Raw genomic sequence first — 22,250 nt, 5'->3', positions numbered from 1 at the left:
GGCCAGCTCCTGCTTCCTCCCGACCCGACTTGACTCACGCTTCCCGCCCCCCCCACCGGCCCCGACACCGACCTGACTCCCGCTCCCGGCCCCGACACCGACCTGACTCCCACTTCCCCCCCGCCCCCAGACCCGACCCGACTCCCACTCCCGCTTCCCCCCCGCCCCCGGACACGACCCGACTCATGCTCCCCCCCCCCCCCCCCCGCCTCCGGACCGGACCCGACACCGACCCGACTCCCGCTTCCCACCCCCGCCTCCGGACCCGACACCGACACCGACACCGACACCGACTCCCGCTACCGCCCCCCCCCCCCCCCGCCCCCGCCTCCGGACCCGACCCGACTCCCGCTCCCCCCCCCCCCGGCCCCCGGACTGGATCCGACCTGACCTCCCTCCCCCCGACCTGACCTCCCTCTTCCCGACCCGAACCGAACCGAATTCACTCCCACCACCCCCCCCGACTGGCGCTCCCCCCGACCCGACCCAACGCCACCTACCTGTAAATCTGGTGCTGGGGACGGGCCCTGCCCGAAGTCTCGGGCCCGGCCCGCTCAGCCTCCCTCCCCCTTCTCCTTCCCCCCCGCCCCCCCAATCTCCTTCCCCCGCCCCCCAATCTCCTTCCCCCCCCTGCCCCCCAATCTCCTTCCCCCCCTGCCCCCCAATCTCCTTCCCCCCCTGCCCCCCAATCTCCTTCCCCCCCTGCCCCCCAATCTCCTTCCCCCTGCCCCCCAATCTCCTTCCCCCTGCCCCCCAATCTCCTTCCCCCTGCCCCCCAATCTCCTTTTCCCCCACCCCCCAATCTCCTTTTCCCCCGCCCCCCAATCTCCTTTTCCCCCGCCCCCCAATCTCCTTTTCCCCCGCCCCCCAATCTCCTTTCCCCCGCCCCCCCAATCTCCTGCCCCAATCTCCTTCCCCCCGCCCCCCAATCTCCTTCCCCCCGCCCCCCAATCTCCTTCCTCCCCGCCCCCCCATCTCCTTCCTCCCCGCCCCCCCATCTCCTTCCTCCCCGCCCCCCCATCTCCTTCCTCCCCGCCCCCCCAATCTCCTTCCTCCCCGCCCCCCAATCTCCTTCCTCCCCGCCCCCCAATCTCCTTCCTCCCCGCCCCCCCATCTCCTTCCTCCCCGCCCCCCAATCTCCTTCCTCCCCGCCCCCCAATCTCCTTCCTCCCCGCCCCCCAATCTCCTTCCTCCCCGCCCCGCACTTCTCCTTCCTCCCCGCCCCCCACTTCTCCTTCCTCCCCGCCCCCCACTTCTCCTTCCTCCCCGCCCCCCACTTCTCCTTCCTCCTTCTCCCCCATCCTTCCCCCTCCCTCTTCTCCCCCATCCTTCCCCCTCCCCCATCCTTCCTTCTCCCCCATCCTTCCCCCCATCCCTCCCCCATCCTTCCCCCTATCCCTCCCCCATCCTTCCCCCTATCCCTCCCCCATCCTTCCCCCTATCCTTCCCCCTATCCCTCCCCCATCCTTCCCCCTATCCCTACCCCTATCCCTACCCCTATCCCTCCCCCATCCTTCCCCCTATCCCTCCCCTATCCCTCCCCTATCCCTCCCCCATCCTTCCCCCTATCCCTCCCCTATCCCTCCCCTATCCCTCCCCCATCCTTCCCCCTATCCTTCCCCCTATCCCTCCCCCATCCTTCCCCCTATCCCTCCCCCATCCTTCCCCCTATCCCTCCCCCATCCCCCCCCTCTCTCCCTCTACCCCCCTCCTCCCCCTCCCCTCGCTGTCAGAAACACAGACACTGACAGACAGAGAATGAGAGACACACACAGACAGATAGAGACACTGACAGAGACACACTGGTGGGGGGCATCCCAGCACGCTGTTGGAGGGCTCCCGGTGCTGCAGTCGGTAAGTAGAAAATGTTTTATTTATTGATTTAAAAAAAAAAAAATTATTTCTCATTAATTTTTTTTGATTGATTTATTGATGTATTTATCATTTATTAGTGATGATGGCTCTTTATTTGTAAAACTGAAGTGTTTAATGTTTGTAATCTTCCCTTTAACCCCCCCCCCCACCATTCCCTACGCCTGATTTGTAACCTACGCCTGATTTTCTAAAGTGTAGACAAGGTTTTTTCGAGCGTACAAAAATCTTCACTTACTCCATTCTAAGTTGGTTTGGAGTAAGTTTTCACTCACGAAACTTTGAAATCAGACATAAGTGGCCTGACACGCCACCTTTTGAAAAAAAAATTCTGTTCCAAAGTGAAACTGTTCTAACTGACTAGAACTGGAGCAAACTAAATGATGAGAATTCCGATTTCTAAGATACTCCGTTCTACACCAGTTGCTCCTAAAAAATCAGGAGCAAATCATGTGGAAACTTGGGGCCATAAGATTTAAGTAATTTCCTTACTTAGCAGTTCTTTTCTTTTTCCAATCATCTTTCAAAGCCTCTGGCTTGTCTAACTCTCTTTGAAGGTTCCAGATATATTGCCTGATTTGAGAAAGTGTGGCTGATAAATGACTTCAAAACAGTGACCAAACCAATGCAGAATTGAATTGTTGGTTAAATTCAAAATAACTGTCAATCAAACATTTATTTAAATATATCACACTGAATATTTGTAATTGAATTGAATGGCTTGGCCCCTCCCTCAGATTCCAGGCTTCAGGCAAACCAATGAATTGTTGCAACAACTTATCAGCCCTGAAATTGCAGTCAGAGGCTTCCCGCGGGCGGATATGTCCGACCGTAATAATTTCTACGGAAGTATCTGGTGGTCCCGGAGGTTCGGCGACTTGCGGTCCTAGGGCTCTATGCGAAGGCCATGTAGAGGCCCAGGATCGTACAGTATTTGTACGCATCAATGGGATCACGTGGGCCAGCCCAACCTATGAGTCATCATCATCATCATAGGCAGTCCCTCGGAATCGAGGAAGACTTGCTTCCACTCTAAAAATGAGTCCTTAGGTGGCTGAACAGTTCAATACAAGAACCACAGTCCCTGTCACAGGTGGGACAGATAGTCGTTGAGGAAAAGGGTGGGTGGGACAGGTTTGCCGCACGCTCTATCCGCTGCCTGTGCTTGATTTCTGCATGCTCTCAATGATGAGACTCAAGGTGCTCAGTGCCCTCCTGGATGCACATCCTCCACTTAGGGTGGTCTTTTGCCAGGGACTCCCAGATGTCAGTGGGGATGTTGCACTTTATCAGGAAGGCTTTGAGGGTGTCTTTGTAACATTTCCTCTGCCCATCTTTGGCTCGTTTGCCGTGAAGGAGTTCCGAGTAGAGCGCTTGCTTTGGGAGTCTCATGTCTGGCATGCGAACAATGTGGCCTGCCCAGCGGAGCTGATTAAGTGTGGTCAGTGCTTCAATGCTGGGGATGTTGGCCTGGTCGAGGACGCTAACGTTGGTGCGTCTGTCCTCCCAGGGGATTTGCAGGATCTTGCGGAGACATCATTGATGGTATCTCCAGCGACTTGAGGTGTCCACTATACATGGTCCATGTCTCTGAGCCATACAGGAGGGCGGGTATTACTACAGCCCTGTAGACCATGAGCTTGGTGGCAGCTTTGATGGGCTGGTTTTCAAACACTCTTTTCCTCAGGCGGCCAAAGGCTGCATTGGCGCACTGGAGGCAGTGTTGAATCTCGTCGTCAATGTCAGCTCTTGTTGATAAGAGACTCCCAAGATATGAAAAATGGTTCAGGTTGTCCAGGGCCGCGCCGTGGATCTTGATGACTGGTGGGCAGTGCTGTGCGGTGGGGACAGGTTGGTGGAGGACGTTTGTCTTATGGATGTTTAGCGAAAGGCCCATGCTTTCATACGCCTCAGTAAATACATTGACTATGACTTGGAGTTCAGTCTCTGTGCGCAGACACAGGCGTTGTCCCCGTACTGTAGCTCGACAACAGAGGTTGGGGTGGTCTTGGACCTGGCCTGGAGATGACAACGGTTGAACAGGTTTCCACTGGTTCTGTAGTTTAGTTCCACTCCAGCGGGGAGCTTGTTGACTGTGAGGTGGAGCATGGCAGTGAGGAAAATTGAGAAGAGGGTTGGGGCGATGAGACAGCCCTGTTTGACCCCGGTTCGGACGTGGATTGGGTCGGTCGTAGATCCGTTGGTAAGGATCATGGCCTGCATGTCGTCGTGGAGCAGGCAGAAGATGGTGATGAACTTTTGGGGGCACTGGAAATGGAGGAGGACACTCCATAGACCCTCGTAGTTGACAGTGTCAAAAGTCGAAGAAGGCCATGTATAAGGGCAGGTGCTGCTCCCTGCATTTTCCCTGCAACTGTCGCACTGTGAAAATCATGTCCGTTGTGCCCCATAGGGGACGAAGTCTGCACTGTGACTCCAGGAGGAGCTCCTCAGCCACAGGGAGAAGACTAGCGACGACTTTCCCGGTGGCTGATAACAGGGAGATTCCTCTGTAGTTGCCGCAGTCGGACTTGTCCCCTTTTTTAAAGATGGTCACGATCACTGCATCTTTGAGATCTCCCGGCATGCTCTCCTCCCTCCAAATGAGAGAGATGGGGTCATGTATTCACGCCAACAGTGCCTCCCCGCCGTACTTCAGTGCCTCAGCGGGGATTTCATCCACTCCCTAGTTGTTGTTAAGCTGTCTTATGGCATTTTCTACCTCGTGCTGTGCTGGGGTTTTACTGAGGTGGTGGCTTGTAGCATACTGCAGGATGGAGTTGAGAACACTCGAGTCAAAGGCAGAGTCTCGATTGAGGAGATCTTCGAAGTGCTCCTTCCAGCGGGCCCTGACTGCCTTGGTGTCCTTGATGAGTGTTTCCCCATTCTTGGCCAGCAGTGGGGTGGGGCCTTGGGTGTTTGGGCCGCAGATGGCCTTGACTGCGATGAAGAATTCTCGCACATCATGGCTGTCAGCCAGCTGCTGTATCCTCCTGTGCTTTCTCCATCCACCACCTGTTCTTTAGGTCCTGGGTTTTTTGTTGGACCTCAGCCTTTAGAGTGAGGATCCCCCTATTAGAGGGGGATCCCCATTCATATGTTTTTGAGTTCCATATATATGGAGCTCAAAAGTATGAATGGGAATACCCCCAAAAAAACACACACACTGAAAATAAATTAATAAAACACATTACATATTTAAAATGCAATTTAATTAAATGTTTTATACAAAAAATGTTTTTTGTTGAAAATAATGTATATGCTGTTACAGGGCTAAAAATAAACTTGCCTTAATGGACAAGGTTTTTAACATATAAATGAGTGATAACATTTTACTTTTCTATTTTTTTAAACTCTTAGCTGGTAAAAGCAGGTCTTACGCCTGCTTTTACCAGCATAAGAATTTGAAGGAGATTTGCTGGCAGAAATTGAGCAAATAGCCCAACTCCCTGCTTGCAGAGGCCCTTTTCCTTCGCATGAATGCGATCTGTCAAAAATGATCGCAAGTGCTGGGTTTAGGCGCATGCGCTTTGTATACCTAAACCCGGAACTCGCGGGAACCCCACAGGCCCTCCAATTTCAGGCCCATCGTTAAGTTGGCACATGCTTTCTGAGTGTGAAGCAGGTTGTTAACTCTTAAAGTAGCATGCCAGAATTGATACTAAGCTAAATCTTAGACACACTGCTTCATTTTTATCATACAGATCATTCCCCAAAAAATTCAGACAAGACAAGCTAGTAAATAAGCAATAAGTTCAAATAGGACTGAGGTGCCTGGACTTTGAGGGTTACATTATCAGAGCTCTGTAGCCACCACAGCTTGGACACCTTTGCTGGGCAATGCCAGTGCAGGAAATAAATAAAAGGTTCTAAAATTTTACCATATTAGGAACGTTGAACCGGTAGTGGACTATATTGCAGCTTGAGCTTTCAATGCTGCAGAAAAGTACGCAATTCACCACAGACAGTTAGAATAGAGAGACTGGGCAATTCTTTATAGTAGTAGAAGTAAAATCAATTTCCATTCAACCAGGCCGTTCTATCATCGATCTTCTAGAGATTGGGTCACAGATAACACTAGTAGAGTGTGGTTACAAGTTGCCCCACTTATCTTCTGTGGGAAGAGCAAATTTCACGAAAAGACCAAAGGGGTGAAAAAGAAATTTGATTTGGGAGGAGAGAAAACGCCACTCGGCCTGAAACGGATAAAACGACCCCATGATTAAAGAGCCTCATTGTCAAGTGAATGATGACAACTTGGGAAAGGTACAGGAGAGTGAGCAACACCAATGGGAATATACTTGGAAGGAGTCAATGTCTTCAGGTGAGGAAGGAAAGGAAAGAAAATGGCTATCAAAAGAGAAACATAAATAAATTACAACAACAAAGACATGCATTTATATAGCATTTTTAATTCAGTAAAATGTCCTAAAACTCATCACAGTAGCGTAATTGAACAAGGATCGATGCTGAGCCAAAGACGGATATATTTTGAGGAGCAACTAAAACCTTGGTCTGAAGTCGGTTTTATGGAAAGCCTTAAAGGTGACGAGGGAAGTGGAGATACAGAGCGGTTTTGGGGCGGGGTGGGGGGGATTTAAGAACATTGCACCTAGACAGCTGAAAGCACGGATGTCAATGGTGGGTTGAAGGGAGTAGGGATCCACAAGAGGCCACAGTTGGAGGAACACAGTTCTTAGAGGGTTGTAGGAGCTGAAGAAGATTAGAGATAGGGAGGAGCGAAGGATTTAAAGACAAGGAAGAGAATTTTAAATTTAAAATGTTGTTAGTCCGGTAGCCAATTTAGGTCAGTGAGCACAGAGGGAGAGTGAGCGGGTCTTGGTGTGTAATAGGAAACCGTAGCAGAGTTTTGGAGGAGCTCACTTTTATGGAGGGTGAAGGATGGGAAGCCAGCCAGGCGACCAATGTAATAGTAGTCTAAAGGTAACAAAAGCATGGATGAGGATTTCAGCAACAGCAGGGCTGAGGCAAGGGCAAAGATGGGTGATGTTACAGAGGTCAAAGTAGTGGTCTTTTGATGGAGGCCAAAGATACGCCAAGGTCGCAAACAATCTATAAATGAATTTATATCCATATATTTAAATACGTATAAAAAATCCAATAAGGAATTGGTGGAGAGGTAGAGCTGGGTGTCATCACCTGTCTTCAGATGATGTCTCAAGAGTAGCAAGTGGATGAGGAAGAGGATGGGGCTAAGGATACATTCTTGGGGAACTACAGAAGTAACAGTATGGGGCAGGGGCAGGAAGAGAAGCCATTGCTGGCTACAATGGATAGGGAAGAGTGGAATCTAGCAAGGGCAGTCCCACTGAGCTGGACAACAGAGAAGAGGTGGTGGATGAGGATGATGTGGTCGACCATGTTAAAGGCTGCAGTGAGGACAAGGAGAGATTCAGAGGATGCCATTTCTACCTTTGATTAAGGCTGTCTCAATGCTGTGGCCAGGGCAGAAATCTGATTGGAGAGTTTCAAATATGGAACTGCTGGAAAGATGGGCATGGATTTTGGAGGTTAACGATATCATTTGCTAGTAGTACTGTTGACAAGTGATTTTGCACATTACTATAGACCTGGCAGTTATGTAATTACCAAATTATATATATATTCTTCTATAAAATTCTACAACAGTCTCTTAGGTGCTCTTTGAAACTACATTTCTTTCTACTGAAATAGTTGATGTGAGTTCTGACTTTAGTGTTTTCCCTTTACAGGTCCTGCTCAGGTTCCAATGGTGTCTCCGAATGGTTCAGTGCCTCCTATTTATGTGCCTCCAGGATATGTGTCACAGGTAAACAGCATGTCTCTGAATAAAAAGAACAATTGTGTGTAAAAATGAGCATAGTAATATATCCCAACTACCTAATTTATTTGTAATTGTACTATAGCTAAATAGGACTGTTAGCTGGCAAAATTCATTGTTTTTTTCTGGTATAGGAAATAAAATGTATTTATGTCATCACATTGTACTGTATAGGTATAGCAAATGAAAAGTAATTGTATAAAGCTGTGCATTTTGGGAAAACTTCCATTATATTTATAAATCTATAAAGTTGTTTGTGCTGATTCTTTTGTTTAAATTGTTTTTTTTAAGTATAGTATTTTTTTCAGAGCAACACAGTAAGCTCAGTGCGGTAATAATCAGTCATCCAACTGCACCACAAGGCAGCATTTCTCCCTGCCGCAAGATAGCCAATCCTTTCAAAGCTATTATTGGCCCTATAACTAAGCTGTAGTGAACCACTAAATGACAAATATATAAAATGGAAGATAAAACAATCTTAAACAGAGTAAAATACAATGAACATCTAGCTTTTAGCAGCAGCCGCCTCTCCTATTTCCCAGCCTGAATGCCTGAAGAGAAACAGCTGTTGCTGAGTGACCTGGCCGCCTAGAGATATTGGGCTGAAATTCCGGACGGAGGCTTCGGTCAGACGAAAGCTTGCAATCCGTAATTTTTTTCCGAAAGTACCCGGAGGCGCCTCCGATTGCGGTTGGAGGCCTTCATTCAATGCGTAGCGGATGGGGAGAGGATTTCCCCGTACGTGCGAAAGAGCTGGAGTCATGTGGACCTGGATTAATCACTCTGCAGTATTCTCACTGATAATGGGAATGCCTAAAACAAGAAGCACAACATAATAAAACACCTCACATATTTAAAATTAATTGAAATTAAAGTTAATTAAATGTTTTAGAAAAAAAAATATTTTTGGAATTTTTTTTAATACGGTTTAACATAAACTTACCTTAATGGACAGGGTTTTTAATATATAAAATGTGTTTTTAAATTTAATTTTTATATGTTTTAAAATTCTTACGCTGGTAAAAGTAGGCTATGCGCCTGCTTTCACCAGGCGTAAGAGTTTGGAGGACATTCACTGGGCAAGAGATGGGCAAATAGCCCAATCTCAACTGCGCAAATGTCCTTCTCCCAGGGATTCAGAGGATCTGTCAATCTTGACAGATCGGAAAAGCTGGTTTTTGGCACATGTGCATGCTGCCGCAAAAAACGGCTTTTGTGAGGCCTCGCCGGTCCGTCCAATGAGGCTGGAATCTTAGCCCCAGTAGTTTGTCCCTAACTTTTAAAGTCTGTGTTAGATTTGAATTTATAGTTAATATGATCACTATAGTTTGGAAAGGTTTCAATAATACTTGTCTATCCAGTGAAGTATTCATTATATTAATCCTTCACCACTGTTGCTGGAAGAGAGGAGGTTTGTTTTGTTGCTGTACTTCTATGAACACTAATTTGCCACTTCAGTAACACAAATCTCTTAATCAGATTTTAATCAAACTTTATAAAAGTTGCTCCTAATTAAATGGTTTCTTTGGAAAATTGAGGCACTATTCATGGGTTCATTTTTTTTTTTAAATTAGCTTTTGGGCTGTGGGCGTTGCTGGCAAGGCCAGCATTTATTGCCCATCCCTAATTGCCCGAGAAGGTGGTGATGAGCTGCCTTCTTGAACCGCTGCAGTCCATGTGGTGAAGGTCCTCCCATATTTTTCTGTATCACTACAACATCAATAAATTTGTATCTGTTGAATTTTGTCCTTTGGTAAGTGGGTTCCTTGTGAAAGTCGTAATTCTTTGAACTATCACTGCATCTGATTGTGAAGGGCATTCAAAGATGAGTTAGGAGAGAGTATGCCTCTGATTGTGCTCTACATAAAGGAATGTGTATTGCTCAGAAGACCCAATTTTGGGACAGTGGTGTAATCTGTAAGCACTGAGACAAACAACAGCAATAGGGTTAACAACAACAACTTGTATTTATATAGCGCCTTTAACATAGTGAAATGTCCCAAGGCGTTTCACAGGAGTATTATGTGATAAAAGTTTGACACCGAGCCGCATAAGTAGAAATTAGCGCAGGTGACCAAAAGCTTGGTCAAAGAGGTAGGTTTTAAGGAGCGTCTTGAAAGAGTAGAGAGAGGTAGCGAGGCGGAGAGGTTTAGACAGGGAGTTCCAGAGCTTGGGGCCTAGGCAACAGAAGGCACAGCCACCAATGGTTGAGCGATTACAATCAGGGATGCTCAGGAGGGCAGAATTAGAGGAGCGCAGACATCTTGGGGTGGGGGGTGTGTGGTTGTGGGGCTGCAGGAGATTACAGAGTTAGGGAGGGACAAGGTCATGGAGGGATTTGAAAACAAGGATGAGAATTTTGAAATTGAGGCGTTGCTGAACTGGAAGCCAATGTAGGTCAGTGAGCACAGGGGTGATGGGTGAGCAGGAATTGGTGCGAGTTAGGACACGGGCAGCCGAGTTTTGGATCACCTCTAGTTTACATAAGGTAGAATGTGGGAGGCCAGCCAGGAGCGCATTGGAATAGTCAAATCTAGAGGTAACAAAGGCATGGATGAGGGTTTCAACAGCGGATGAGCTGAGGCAAGGGCGGAGACGGGCGATGTTACGGAGGTGGAATTAGGAGGTCTTCGTTATGCTGCGGATATGTGGTTGGAAGCTCATTTCAGGGTCAAATACGACACCAAGGTTGCGAACAGTCTGGTTCAGCCTCGGACAGGAGTTGAGGCGAGGGATGGAGTCAATGTCGAGGGGACAGAGTTTGTTTCGGGGACCAAAAACAATGGCTTCAGTCTTCCCAATATTCAATTGGAGAAAATTTCTGCTCATCCAGAACTGGATGTTGGACAAGCAGTCTGACAATTTAGAGACTGTGGAGGGGTCGAGAGAAGTGGTAGTGAGATAGAGCTGGGTGTCATCAGCATACATGTTAAAGTTACAAGTCCTGGGCAGGGAGCTCAGCCTTCAAACCAGTATATTTTAATCATTTATAGCAATACAAATTTAAATTTGTTTCTTTGATTCAAGATTGTAAAATTACAAAAAAACACTGCTGATAGAGACACCTCCCCTATCCAATTTCTTACTCAATCTATTCAATGGACAACAGAAGTGAGCAGTTTATGTTACAAGCATATAAAAGGTTATTGGTCTTGATTTTGAGATGTATTTATATTTTGCAATTTTACAAGGTTAATGAATCATTATTCATAAATTTTAAATGAGCCCACGAACATGTATTAAAACATCGTCTTGTTGGAGCTACCAGTGTAGAGGTACAGGATTGCACTTTTAAGTATGGTTACCAACTCTGGTTGGAGGTATTCTTGAAGGGTTGATCACATGACTTTGATCATGTGACATTCAATCACCTGACACACCCAGAGTTTACAAATGTCGGTGCTACAAGGACCCAGGACCCCAGCCTCGAACAGATGAAGAAAGTACGCAGGTGCAAACCCAGATGTGTTCTGTGAATGCAAACTCTACTTTTTTCCGGGGTTACTAGCAGCAGTACTTCTGAGATTAATCTTCCATTATTGGAAACTTCCACACATTCCAGGAGAGTTCTTGACCTGATACTAACCCTGATCTTTACATACAAACCTCCGACCCTCACATTCCCCCCCTGCCCCAGATCCTTTTATATTCCTCCATTTCAAATACGTATCCCATTCCCTTTTAAATAATCTTCTAGTCTCTCCTCAACAATAGCCACTTGTGGTGAAGCATCCCTTGGCAATTGTCCCTTAACAGACGTTCCATGTGTGGGAGTGACCGTCAAAGCCATTGGGGAAGTGGCAGGAGGGATTTAGATGGTGATGTTCCAAGCAGGGGCCTGCTTTCAGTGGCAGGCGAGGTGACAGGTGACCTCACTGAGTGGGAGACAATTTCTCTGCATTGGCTGGCAGTGAAATCACAGGGAGGGAGGAGGAGGAGTGCTGCCACAGTGGGAAATTTAAAGTGTAAAGTCTGCTTTTCTCCCGTTTGGCCAGCAGCAGTGCCCAGGAGATTCATCTTCCACTCCACAAGACTCCTGAATCAGTCAGGAAGGTTGGCAACTCTACTTTTAACAGAGCACTTTTATAAATTTATATTTTTAATGATGGTGAAGGACTGGCATCCTCACCTGTGCTCTCCTAGAAAATAATTAGCCAACCTCCTGTGCACAGCTCTGCACATGTGTCTAAAAACATGCATGCAGTGCTCCATGCAACTGGCAGTGGCAATATAACTCGGTTTTTAGCTACACTCTTAACTGGCAGCAGTCTGTGATTAAGACACAAATAGGTTGGTTAGGTCAGTTTGCAATTAGAATATTTATGCTATTTTACTTACTGCTGGCTGACAGCATTTTTATGTTGGGAGGGGACACAACAAGGTGAGGGATGTCCTTAGTGGAAATGGAGCAATGCTCTAGTTTTTGCATCACTGTTAGTACAGTCTACAATATCTCACCTTTTTTTTTTAAATAAAGCTTCTTCTGACAAGATGTTGACTTTTCTATTAATGTCAACTTGCAGTCAGTTTTGTGATGTGAACTCAGGCTCATGTGAGATGGTCAAAATTTTATATCATGCTAATTGTTTTTGGATGATGCATTAATGCATCAGTTTTTGCCACCTTGTTAACTACTGAAATTCAAAACATTAAGAGTGAAATACTATAAATATTCCACTTGCGAATTGACCTGACCAACCTACTTGTGCCTTGATCTCAAACCATTGTGTTGAGTGTCTGTTAATCAATAAGCTTAAAGAAAGGGTTACTGGCTTAAAGAGCAAGGTACAGGAACTTGCAAATGCAAACAGAAGTGAGGGGATTTTCAAGGACAAGTGCATAGTATTAGATTCAATAACGATTCATTGCAGGCAAGTGATATGACCAGGATAGCATCAGACTTGAGAGTGAAACTTTAGGATTGGAGTTAACGACAGTTCAACCAGGAATAATGCTGTCATCATCATCATCATCATCATCATAGGTAGTCCCTCGGATTCGAAGAAGACTTGCTTCCACTCCCAAAGTGAGTTCTTTGATGGCTGAACAGTCCGATACGAGAGCCACAGACCCTGTTACAGGTGGGACAGACATTCGTCGAGGGAAGGGGTGGGTACGGCTGGTTTGCCGCGTGCTCCTTCTGTCTGCGCTTGACCTCCTCACGCTCTTTGCGTTGAGACTCGGAAGAGCTCAACGTCCTCCCAGATGCTCGGGCGGTCTTCGGTCAGGGTCTCCCAGGTGTCAGTGGTGATGTCGCACTTTACCAGGGAGGCTTTGAGGGTGTCCTTATAATGTTTCCACTGCCTACCTTTGGCTAATTTACCATGAAGCAGCTCCGCATAAAGCATTTGCTTAGGGAGTCTCGTATCTGGCATGCGAACTATGTGGCCTGCCCAGCGAAGCTGATCGAGTGTGGTCAGTGCTTCAATACTGGGGATGTTAGCCTGGACGAGGACACTGATGTTGGTGCGCCTGTCCTCCCAGGGGATTTGCAAGATCTTGCGGAGACATAATTGGTATATATCTCCAGCGATTTGAGGTGCCTTCTATACATCGTCCATGCCTATACAGGAGGGCGGGTGTTACTACAGCCCTGTAGATCATGAGCTTGGTGGTAGATTTGAGAGCCTGGTCTTCAAACACTTTTTTCCTCAGACGGCCGAAGGCGGCACTGGAGGCGATGTTGAATCTCCGCATCAATGTCTGCCTTTGTTGATGAGAGGCTCCCGAGATATGGGAAATGGTCCACGTTGTCGAGGGCCGCACAATGAATCTTGATGATTGGAGGCCAGTGCTATGCGGCGGGGACAGGCTGGTGGAGGACCTTTGTCTTACGGATGTTAAGCATAAGGCCCATGCTTTCATATGCCTCAGTGAATACATTGACTATATCCTGGAGTTCAGCCTTAGAATGTGCGCAGACGCAGGCGTCGTCCGCGTACTGCAGTTCAACGACAGAGGTTGGGGTGATCTTGGACCTGGCCTGGAGGCGACGTAGGTTAAACAGCTTCCCACTGGTTCTGTAGTTTAGTTCCACTCCACTGCGGCAACTACAGGGGAATCTCTATGCTATCAGTCACTGGGAAAGTTGTCGCTAGAGTTCTCCTCAATCGTCTTCTCCCTGTGGTCGAGGAACTCCTTCCAGAATCACAGTGCGGATTTCATTCCCTACAGGGCACAATGGACATGATCTTTGCAGCGCGACAGCTGCAGGAAAAATGCAGGGAGCAGCGCCAGCCCTTATACATGGCCTTTTTCGATCTTACAAAGGCCTTTGACGCTGTCAACCGTGAGGGTCTATTGAGCGTCCGTTTGGATGCCTCCAAAAGTTTGTCAACATCCTTCGCCTGCTTCACGACGACAGCAGGCCGTGATCCTTACCAACGGATCCACTACAGACCCAATTCATGTCCAGACCAGGGTCATTCAGGGCTGCGTCATCGCTGTGATAGTAGTCCATGTAGGGGTAAAAGACAAACAATATAGAAGCCCCAAATGCCACTATTATGAGGATTGACACAAAACTCAGATAGAGACAGCAGAATAATGTTCGGTATACACTCTGTATTTAAGAGAAGGGTATTCATCAAAAACAATTCAGAAGGTAATGGAATGGCCGGTAGCATGGAGTGCGTACAACAATGCTACCTTCATAAATAACTGAGAATCCTTCCAGAATAAAAATGACTGGTACACCAGAGACAGGCTATATTTAAACCAAGGAGGGATAAAAGACTTGTGAGGAACATGGTGACAGCAATAGAAAATTATTTAAACTAGACAAGTGGGGACGAGGGCATGGATGAAACAAGATCTCAGAGGAGGCAGATCAGAGGAGGCAGAATAGACTCCGAGACACTCACATAACAGACACTGGAAACATGAGAGGAGGCAATTCTATAATGAGATGTGTATGAATGTTAGAAACATCACAAATAAGATGTCAGATCTGAAGACTGTTGTTGCATTGGGGAACTACAGAATAGTGGGAATATTTGAAACATGGCTGAATCCTGAGGATACAAATTAATACAGTATTCAGAGGTATAGAGTGTTTTAGAAAAGATAGATTAGACAAAAAAGGAGATGGTGTAGCACTATATGTCAGGGCAGTAAAAAGAATTGATCCTGTAAGAGGTAGAACGCTTCAGAATGAATTACTCTGCTTAGACATCTTTAATGACAAAATAATACAAGCTAACACTGGGTGCATGTATAGACCATCTGATCAGCATAAGAAAAGAACAATTTTCACCATGAAGGAATGAGAAGGGTATGTGAAAATTGGAAAGTTGCTTTATTGGGAAACTTCAATCAGCTTAATAAACTGAGAAAACCCAAGTGGTTTGGAGTCCGAGTTGATAGCTGCAGTGCATGACTGTATCTTGGCCCAGTGTGTCAAGGAAGCCACAGGAGGCAATGTTGATCTTGATCTGCTATTCCCAAAACCAACAAACTACGACTAAGCAAATGTGAACAAAATAGATTAACAAGCAAATGTGAACAAAATGGATTAACAAGCAAATTAGAAGAGAGCTAACGAGGAAAAATGCCCTGTACAAATCCTGCCAGAGGAAGAGGCGCACTGGGAAATATAAGAAACTGCAGAAACATGTTAAAGTTATCGGGGGCAAAGAGAGACCTGGCAAAAGCTGAAGCTAGGCTAACAATAAAAAAAAATTCAGTGCTGCAACAAGTTAGAGGACAGTTTGAGAAGAGGTGAAAACTTTAAAAGATACAATCGGGTTTGAAACTGAGGATCAGCACAAAATAATAAATATTCTGAATGACGATGTCCTCCAAATATTCACGAGAAGATATGAGCAAATAAATCCCTGGTGAATAGATGGTCTTCATTCCAGAGGGTTGAGAGAAACTAGGAAGGAGATTTGTAATGCATTGACAATCATTATGATTGAGTCAATGGACACCGGAGATGTGCCAGTAGATTGGAAACAGGCTAATGTGATGTCCATATTCATAAAGGATGACAAAAGAGACATATGCAACTACAGACCCATTAGTCTTGCTTCCATTATTGTAAAATAATGGAATTGATTATCAGAGGTAAGCTTGAGCATCATCTGTCTTATAATTCTTCTTGGGCAGTCCCTCGGAGTAGAGGATGACTTGCTTCCACACTAAAACGAGTTCTCATGTGGCTGATGAGTTCAATGCGGGACCTACAGTCTCTGTCACAGGTGGGGCAGGCGATGGTTGAAGGAACGGATGGGTGGGGTGTTTGGGTTGCCGTGCACTCCTTCCACTGTTTACGTTTGGCTTCAGCTTGCTCTCGGCGTAGAGACGCGAGGTATTCGGCACCTCCCCGGATGTTTTTCCTCCACTTTGTGCGGTCTTAGGCCAGGGATTCCCAGGTGTCGGTGGGGTTGTTGCACCTTTTCAAGGAGGCTTTGAGGGTGTCCTTGAAGCGTTTCCTCTGCCCACCTGGAGCTCAGAGTAGAGTGCTTGTTTGGGAATCTCGAATCAGACATGCAGACAATGTGGCCCGCCCAATGGAGTTGATCGAGGGTGGTCAGTGCTTGGATGCTGGGGATTCCGGAGATGAGGGGGTTGATTCCAGAGTTGAGGGGGTTGACTTATGAAGATAGGTTGAGTAGGTTGGACCTATACTCATTGGAGTTCAGAAGAATGAGAGGTGATCTTATTGAAACATATAAGATAATGAGGGGGCTCAACAATGTGGATGTAGAGAGGATATTTCCACTCATAGGGGAAATTAAAACTAGGGGGCATAGTCTTAGAACAAGGGGCCACCCATTTAAAACTGAGATGAGGAGGAATTTCTTCTCTGAGGGTTGTAAAACTGTGGAATTCTCTGTCGCAGAGAGCTGTGGAGGCTGAGTCATTGAATATATTTAAGGCAGAGGTAGACAGATTTTTGAGTGATAAGGGAGTAAAGGTTTATGGGGAGCAGGCAGGAAAGTGGAGTTGAGTCCAGGATCAGATCAGCCATGATCTTATTAAATGGCGGAGCAGGCTTGAGGGGCCATATGGCCTACTCCTGCTCCTATTTCTTATGTCCTTATGTTGGCCTGAGCGAGAACGCTGATGTTGGTGCGCCTATCCTACCAATGGATTTGCAGGATCTTGCGGAGGCAGTGTTGGTGGTACATCTCCAGTGCTTTGAGGTGCCTGCTGCAAATAGTCCATGTCTCTGAGGCATATAGGAGGGCGGGTATCCCTACTGCTCTGTAGACCATGAGCTTGGTGCCGGGTTTGAGGTCCTGGTCTTCAAACAGACACATCCTCAGTTGACCCAAGGCTGCACTGGCACACTGGAGGCTGTGTTGGACTTCTTCATCTATGTCTGCCCTGTTGACAGTAGGCTCCCAAGGATGGAAACTGATCCATGTTGTCCAAAGCCTCGTCGTGAATTTTGATAATCGGGGAGCAGTGCTGCGTGGTGAGGGCAGGTTGGTAGAGGACCTTTGTTTACGGATATTTAGTGTAAGGCCCATGCTCTCGTACACTTCGGTGAAAGTGATGACGATGGCTTGGAGTTCGGCCTCCGAGTGTGTGCAGGCACAGGCGTCGTCTGTGTTATGTATGTACTGTAACACTAGACCACTGAATGTATCTTCACACTATATACACTATACCTATACCACCAGAGGGTGCTACTGGTGGAGACCCAAGGGTCACCTGCACACTGCAGGTAACCAAGTATAAAAGGGAGCTCACCTCATTGTGTCCTCACTCAAGGAGCTGTAATAAACTAAGGTCACTATAGTTCAAGTACTATACCCTTACCTTGTGGAGTCATTATTAGAGTGCTTGCATATATTACAACTGGCGACGAAGTTACGAATTTCCACGCACAACATGTCTAACCTAAGCAACTTTCAACAATTCGCTGATGGGGAAGATTGGGATGCCTTTGTGGAAAGGCTCGAACACTTCTTCATTGCAAATGACCTGGCAGGAGACGACCCGACCTCGCTGGCTGATAAGCGCAGAGCTGTCCTGCTCAGCAGTTGCGGGCCCACTGTCCATGGCCTCGTCAGGTACCTGCTAGCCCCAGCGAAGACGACAACCACAACTTACACGGAGCTCGTAATAATAATACAGGAACAGCTCAAACCTAAAGAGAGCATCCTCACAGGCAGACATTGGTTCTACACCCACTGGCAGCCCGAAGGCCAAGAAATTGCAAAATATGCTGCAGACCTGAGACGATTGGCTGCAGCGTGTGTTTTTTTGCGACCACCTCACCGAAGCACTAAGGGATATCTTCGTTATTAGAATCGGCCACGAGGGCCTCCTCCACAAACTGCTCTCTGCGGACATTACGGTCACCCTGCAGAAGGCAATTAAAGTGAGCCAGGCAGTCATGATTTCGGCCTGCGATTCCAGGAGGATAATGACTCACCCCCAGGACTCTAACCCGACGAGTACAGTGAACCAAATGGCGCCTTTCAGAGTCCCGCAACCCTGAGTCCGCCACATGGGGCCAACCAGCTAGCCCCGTGCTGGCGCTGTGGAGGAAATCACAGGGCCCACCAGTGCCGATACAAAGACTATACTTGCAAAGGCTGCAACACTAAAGGTCATCTCCAGCAAATGTGTAGAAGAAATTTTACTCACCGAGTTGCTGAAGAGTTGTCCGATCGTCCGGGCTCCAGCGCTGATTAAGACGAAGAGAGAGTCTATGAAGCGGCTCAGCCCCTGGAAGAGGTGTACAGAGTGTACACCTGCTCCACCGAGAGTTCCCCTTGGAAAATGTAAGTAGAAATCAACAGTGTTCCAGTCTCGATGGATGGACACAGGGTCGAGCCAATCGCTGATGAATCAGACGGCCTTCGAGAAACTCTGGGACAATCCCGCCAAATGACCCAAAATGCTCCCAATCCAGGCAAAGCTGCTCACTTACACAAAAGACACCATCCCAGTCGTTGGCAGTGTGGATGTCCAGGTATCAAAGCTACCTTTGTGGATCGTTGCTGATGATGGTCCAGCGCCGCTGGGAAGAAGAGGGATGAAGCAAATCCAAATCGGTTGGAGCTGGGAAAGCCTCCAGGCCCCAGCGATCAACGTCTTATGCGGCCCCAAACTTGGATCCATCACAGCACCTGGAAATCCTACCATCCGACTCGACTGCTTGGCGATGACACAGACTGCACAACTCAACGGCGAGATGATCCAACCTGAACGACCAGTGGCAGGACTCCGAGGGAAGATCATCGGTGCAGAAGGCAGATTCCCGGCTTCCAGATCCTGGGGAGAAAAGGATTACCGCAGGCTACCTCGTGGAGAGAAAGAAGATGGCGCCCGCAACACGAGGTGAAGCACCTGAAGTCAAGATGGCCGCGACCAGACCACGAGGGGTAGCATTGAGGGAGCAACACGTGATGCTGAGCAGCGAACCGGATTGGGGTAAAGATTGCAAGGCCCTTTTAAAGGAGGCCGGCAACCCAGAACTATTAAAGGGACAGTTCCACTCTTTGTACAGCGATGCCGGTGACACTAATGATAAAGATGTAGTTAACAAATGCAAGTATATAAATATACTGTTGAACAGTGATGCTGGTAATACTAATGAAAAAAATGTATAACAAAGGCAGGTATCTAAATGTAACCTTGCACCGAGATGCTGATAGTACACGGGAAAGTGATGCAATTGACAAATGCGAAAGTGTAAAGACAAATAACAATGTAAAGTCGGCTGATTGCGGTTGGAGCCAATGTATTATGAATGCTAATGATGAAATGAGATACGATGCTGGGCTCTACATGCACACCGACAAAGCAAAAGGTAACCCCCCATCCGATCATATAGCCTGCGCCTCCGGGCCCAATGTGATACCCCAGGGAGAGTGGCCACACACACAGTAGGAGCATACCCACTGTTGGGCCAGCGATCAATGGACGGCACAGGCGCCACCACTGGCATCCTGCCCCAGACCGGCCCTGGCCACCAGAGCCAGCACCCTCCAGCCCTCCCGGCGGGAACTGGGATGACCAGACTTCCACCACCGCTGAAGAGCAGCAGGACGACCCTGCAGCCCTCAAAGGAGGACAGGGAGGCCACACACTCCTGTGGCTCTGCCCATCACTAAACATCCTCACCCACCTGCACCCACATCCCAAGGGTCAGACCGCAATACCACGTATGTACCCTACCTATAATATGTACTTGCTCCACCACTGCTGAACTCAAACAGTGACACAACCAATCCGAATCTTTATTCTCTGTACATTATGCCAATGCAGGTGTTGAGCCACACACATGGTCTATGTATGGGGTCGGGGGGGGGGGGATGAATGTATGTAGCCATAGACACATGGATCACACACACAACCCACACAACCCTCACCACAAACTCCAACTGTCCACTGCCGACCATTTCCCAATGTCGTGGCAATAAGGACTTGGGGGTCCACAGGGAGAGCCATTCCCAAGCAAAGACACAAAGTGCAAGGGCTTTGGGCACTCAAGTCGCACATAGTGCAAAAGCCTGTGGCACAAGATTTGGGGGGGGGGGGGGAGTGTTGTTATGTATGTATAATGTATGTACTGCAACACTAGACCACTGAATGTATCTTCACACTGTATATATCATACCTGTACCACCAGAGGGTGCTACTGGTGGAGACCTGAGGGTCATCTGTACACTGCAGGTAACCAAGTATAAAAGGGAGCTCACCTCATTGTGTCCTCACTCAAGGAGCTGCAATAAACGAACTAAGGTCACTATAGTTCAAGAACTATACCCTTGCCTCGTGGAGTCATTATTATAGTGCTTGCATATAATACAGTCTGCATACTGTAATTCATTGACCGGATGGGTTGACCTTGGATCTGGCTTGGAGGTGGCGGAGGTTGAACAGCTTCCCATTTGTTCTGTAGATTAGCTCCACTCCAGCGAGGAGCTTACTGAGGGTGAGATGGAGCAGTGAAGCAAGGAAGATTGAGAAGAGCATTGGTGCAATGACACAGTTTTGCTTGACCCCAGTCCGAATGTGAATTAGGTCTGTGGTGGATCCGTTGGCCAGGATCGCGGCTTGCATATCGTCGTGAAGCAGGCGAAGGATGGTGACAAACTTTTGGGGACAGACGAATTTGAGGAGGACACTCCATAATCCCTCATGGTTGACCGTGTCGAAGGCCTTTGTGAGGTCAATAAGGGGGTTGGTGCTGTTCCCTCCATTTCTCTTGGATTTGCCGCGCAGTGAAGATCATGTCCAATGCGGATTCCCTCCGTAGTGGGTGGAATCCGCATTGCGACTCTGGGAGAAGTTCTTCAGCCACGGAGAAGGCAATTGAGGAGGATTCTTGTGATGACGTTCCCTGTGGCAGACAGCAGGGAAATTGCTCTGTAGTTACCGCAATTGGACTTGTCACCTTTCTTGAAGATGGTCACGATTATCGCGTCTCTGAGATCCTCTGAGATATCTGTATAATAACTTGGTTAACAGCAGTCAGCATGGATTCAGAAGGGGAGGATCCTACCGAATCCCCTCAACTTGTTTGAGAAAGTGATATCCCAAGTGGACTGTGGAAAGTAGTGTTCCTCGACTTTCACAAGGAATTTGATAAAGTTCCACATGAAAGGTTATTAATTAGAATCAAAACTTTGGGGATTCAGAGTAAACCCTGGGTATAGATAAGAAACTGGCTGAAGGGTAGGAACCAATGAATACTCTTTAGAGGAACTGTGTTGGAATGGGAGTGGTGGGAGCACTGAGTGGGGTACCTCAGGGCTCAGTGCTAGGACCACCATTATTTCTAATTTACCTAAATTACCCAGATTCAGAAACTCCATTCAAAATGGCCACATTTGATGATGATACAATACAGGGACACTGGAACCAGTGGAAGCAGCTCGCAAGTTATTGAATGAGTTGGGTAAAACAAGGCAAATGAAATTCAGTGCAGACAAGTGTCAAGTGCAACACATGGTAAGGAATAAAAAAAACACACACACTCCCTGAATAGCTTAAGAAGAAGTTGAAAATAATCTAGGAGTCTTGATACACTCGTCACTAAATATATCCAACCAATGCAGAGCAGCAATCAATAAAGCTAATAGGATGTTGAACTACATAATCAAAACAGTAGAATAAGTCAAAGGAGACAATGATCAAATATCAGTGCTCTGGTCAGACCAAACCTTGAATACTGTGTCAGGCTCTGCCAAGAAACAAGAGAGACATTCAAGCATTGGGGGCAGTGCAAAGAATCAAAGGCTGATCCTCAATTTTCAGGAGTCTGATTTATGAGGAAAGATTGGATTGACTCGAGCTTTTTTGCTTTGGATAGGAGGCGTCTGAGTGATGGTCTTGTAGTGGAATAAAAGATTAAGGAGATAGAAAAAGATAAACTGAGAGTAGAACTGGGGATAAAGATTCAAACTAGTAAACAGTCATTTTAGAACTGATAAGAGAATTTTTCTTCACACAAAGAATGATGAACTTGTGGAATAGACTTCCAGATAGAGTAGTGAAGGCAAAATCTCTGGAATCATTTAAGAAACAATTGGATGCCACAAAAGTGGGGGGGGTTGCGGGGGATGGGGGATGTTACGATCTCTCCGGG

The 22,250-nt window shown here is 47.3% G+C and overlaps 1 protein-coding gene across 3 annotated transcripts in view; it reads left to right on the top strand.

Annotated features, from left to right (window-relative positions):
* fndc3a (fibronectin type III domain containing 3A) overlaps positions 1-22,250 on the top strand; it is a 294,181-nt gene that overhangs the window by 155,534 nt on the left and 116,397 nt on the right. For all 3 annotated transcript variants that reach the window (XM_070894043.1, XM_070894041.1, XM_070894044.1), the window contains one exon: positions 7,605-7,681. In XM_070894043.1, the coding sequence (XP_070750144.1) occupies positions 7,605-7,681 (77 nt within the window). The remainder of the gene's footprint in view (positions 1-7,604; positions 7,682-22,250) is intronic.

The sequence above is a fragment of the Pristiophorus japonicus genome, chromosome 11, assembly GCF_044704955.1.
Source record: "Pristiophorus japonicus isolate sPriJap1 chromosome 11, sPriJap1.hap1, whole genome shotgun sequence".
NCBI lineage: Eukaryota > Metazoa > Chordata > Chondrichthyes > Pristiophoridae > Pristiophorus > Pristiophorus japonicus.
This window is presented reverse-complemented; position numbering and strand designations above follow the sequence as displayed.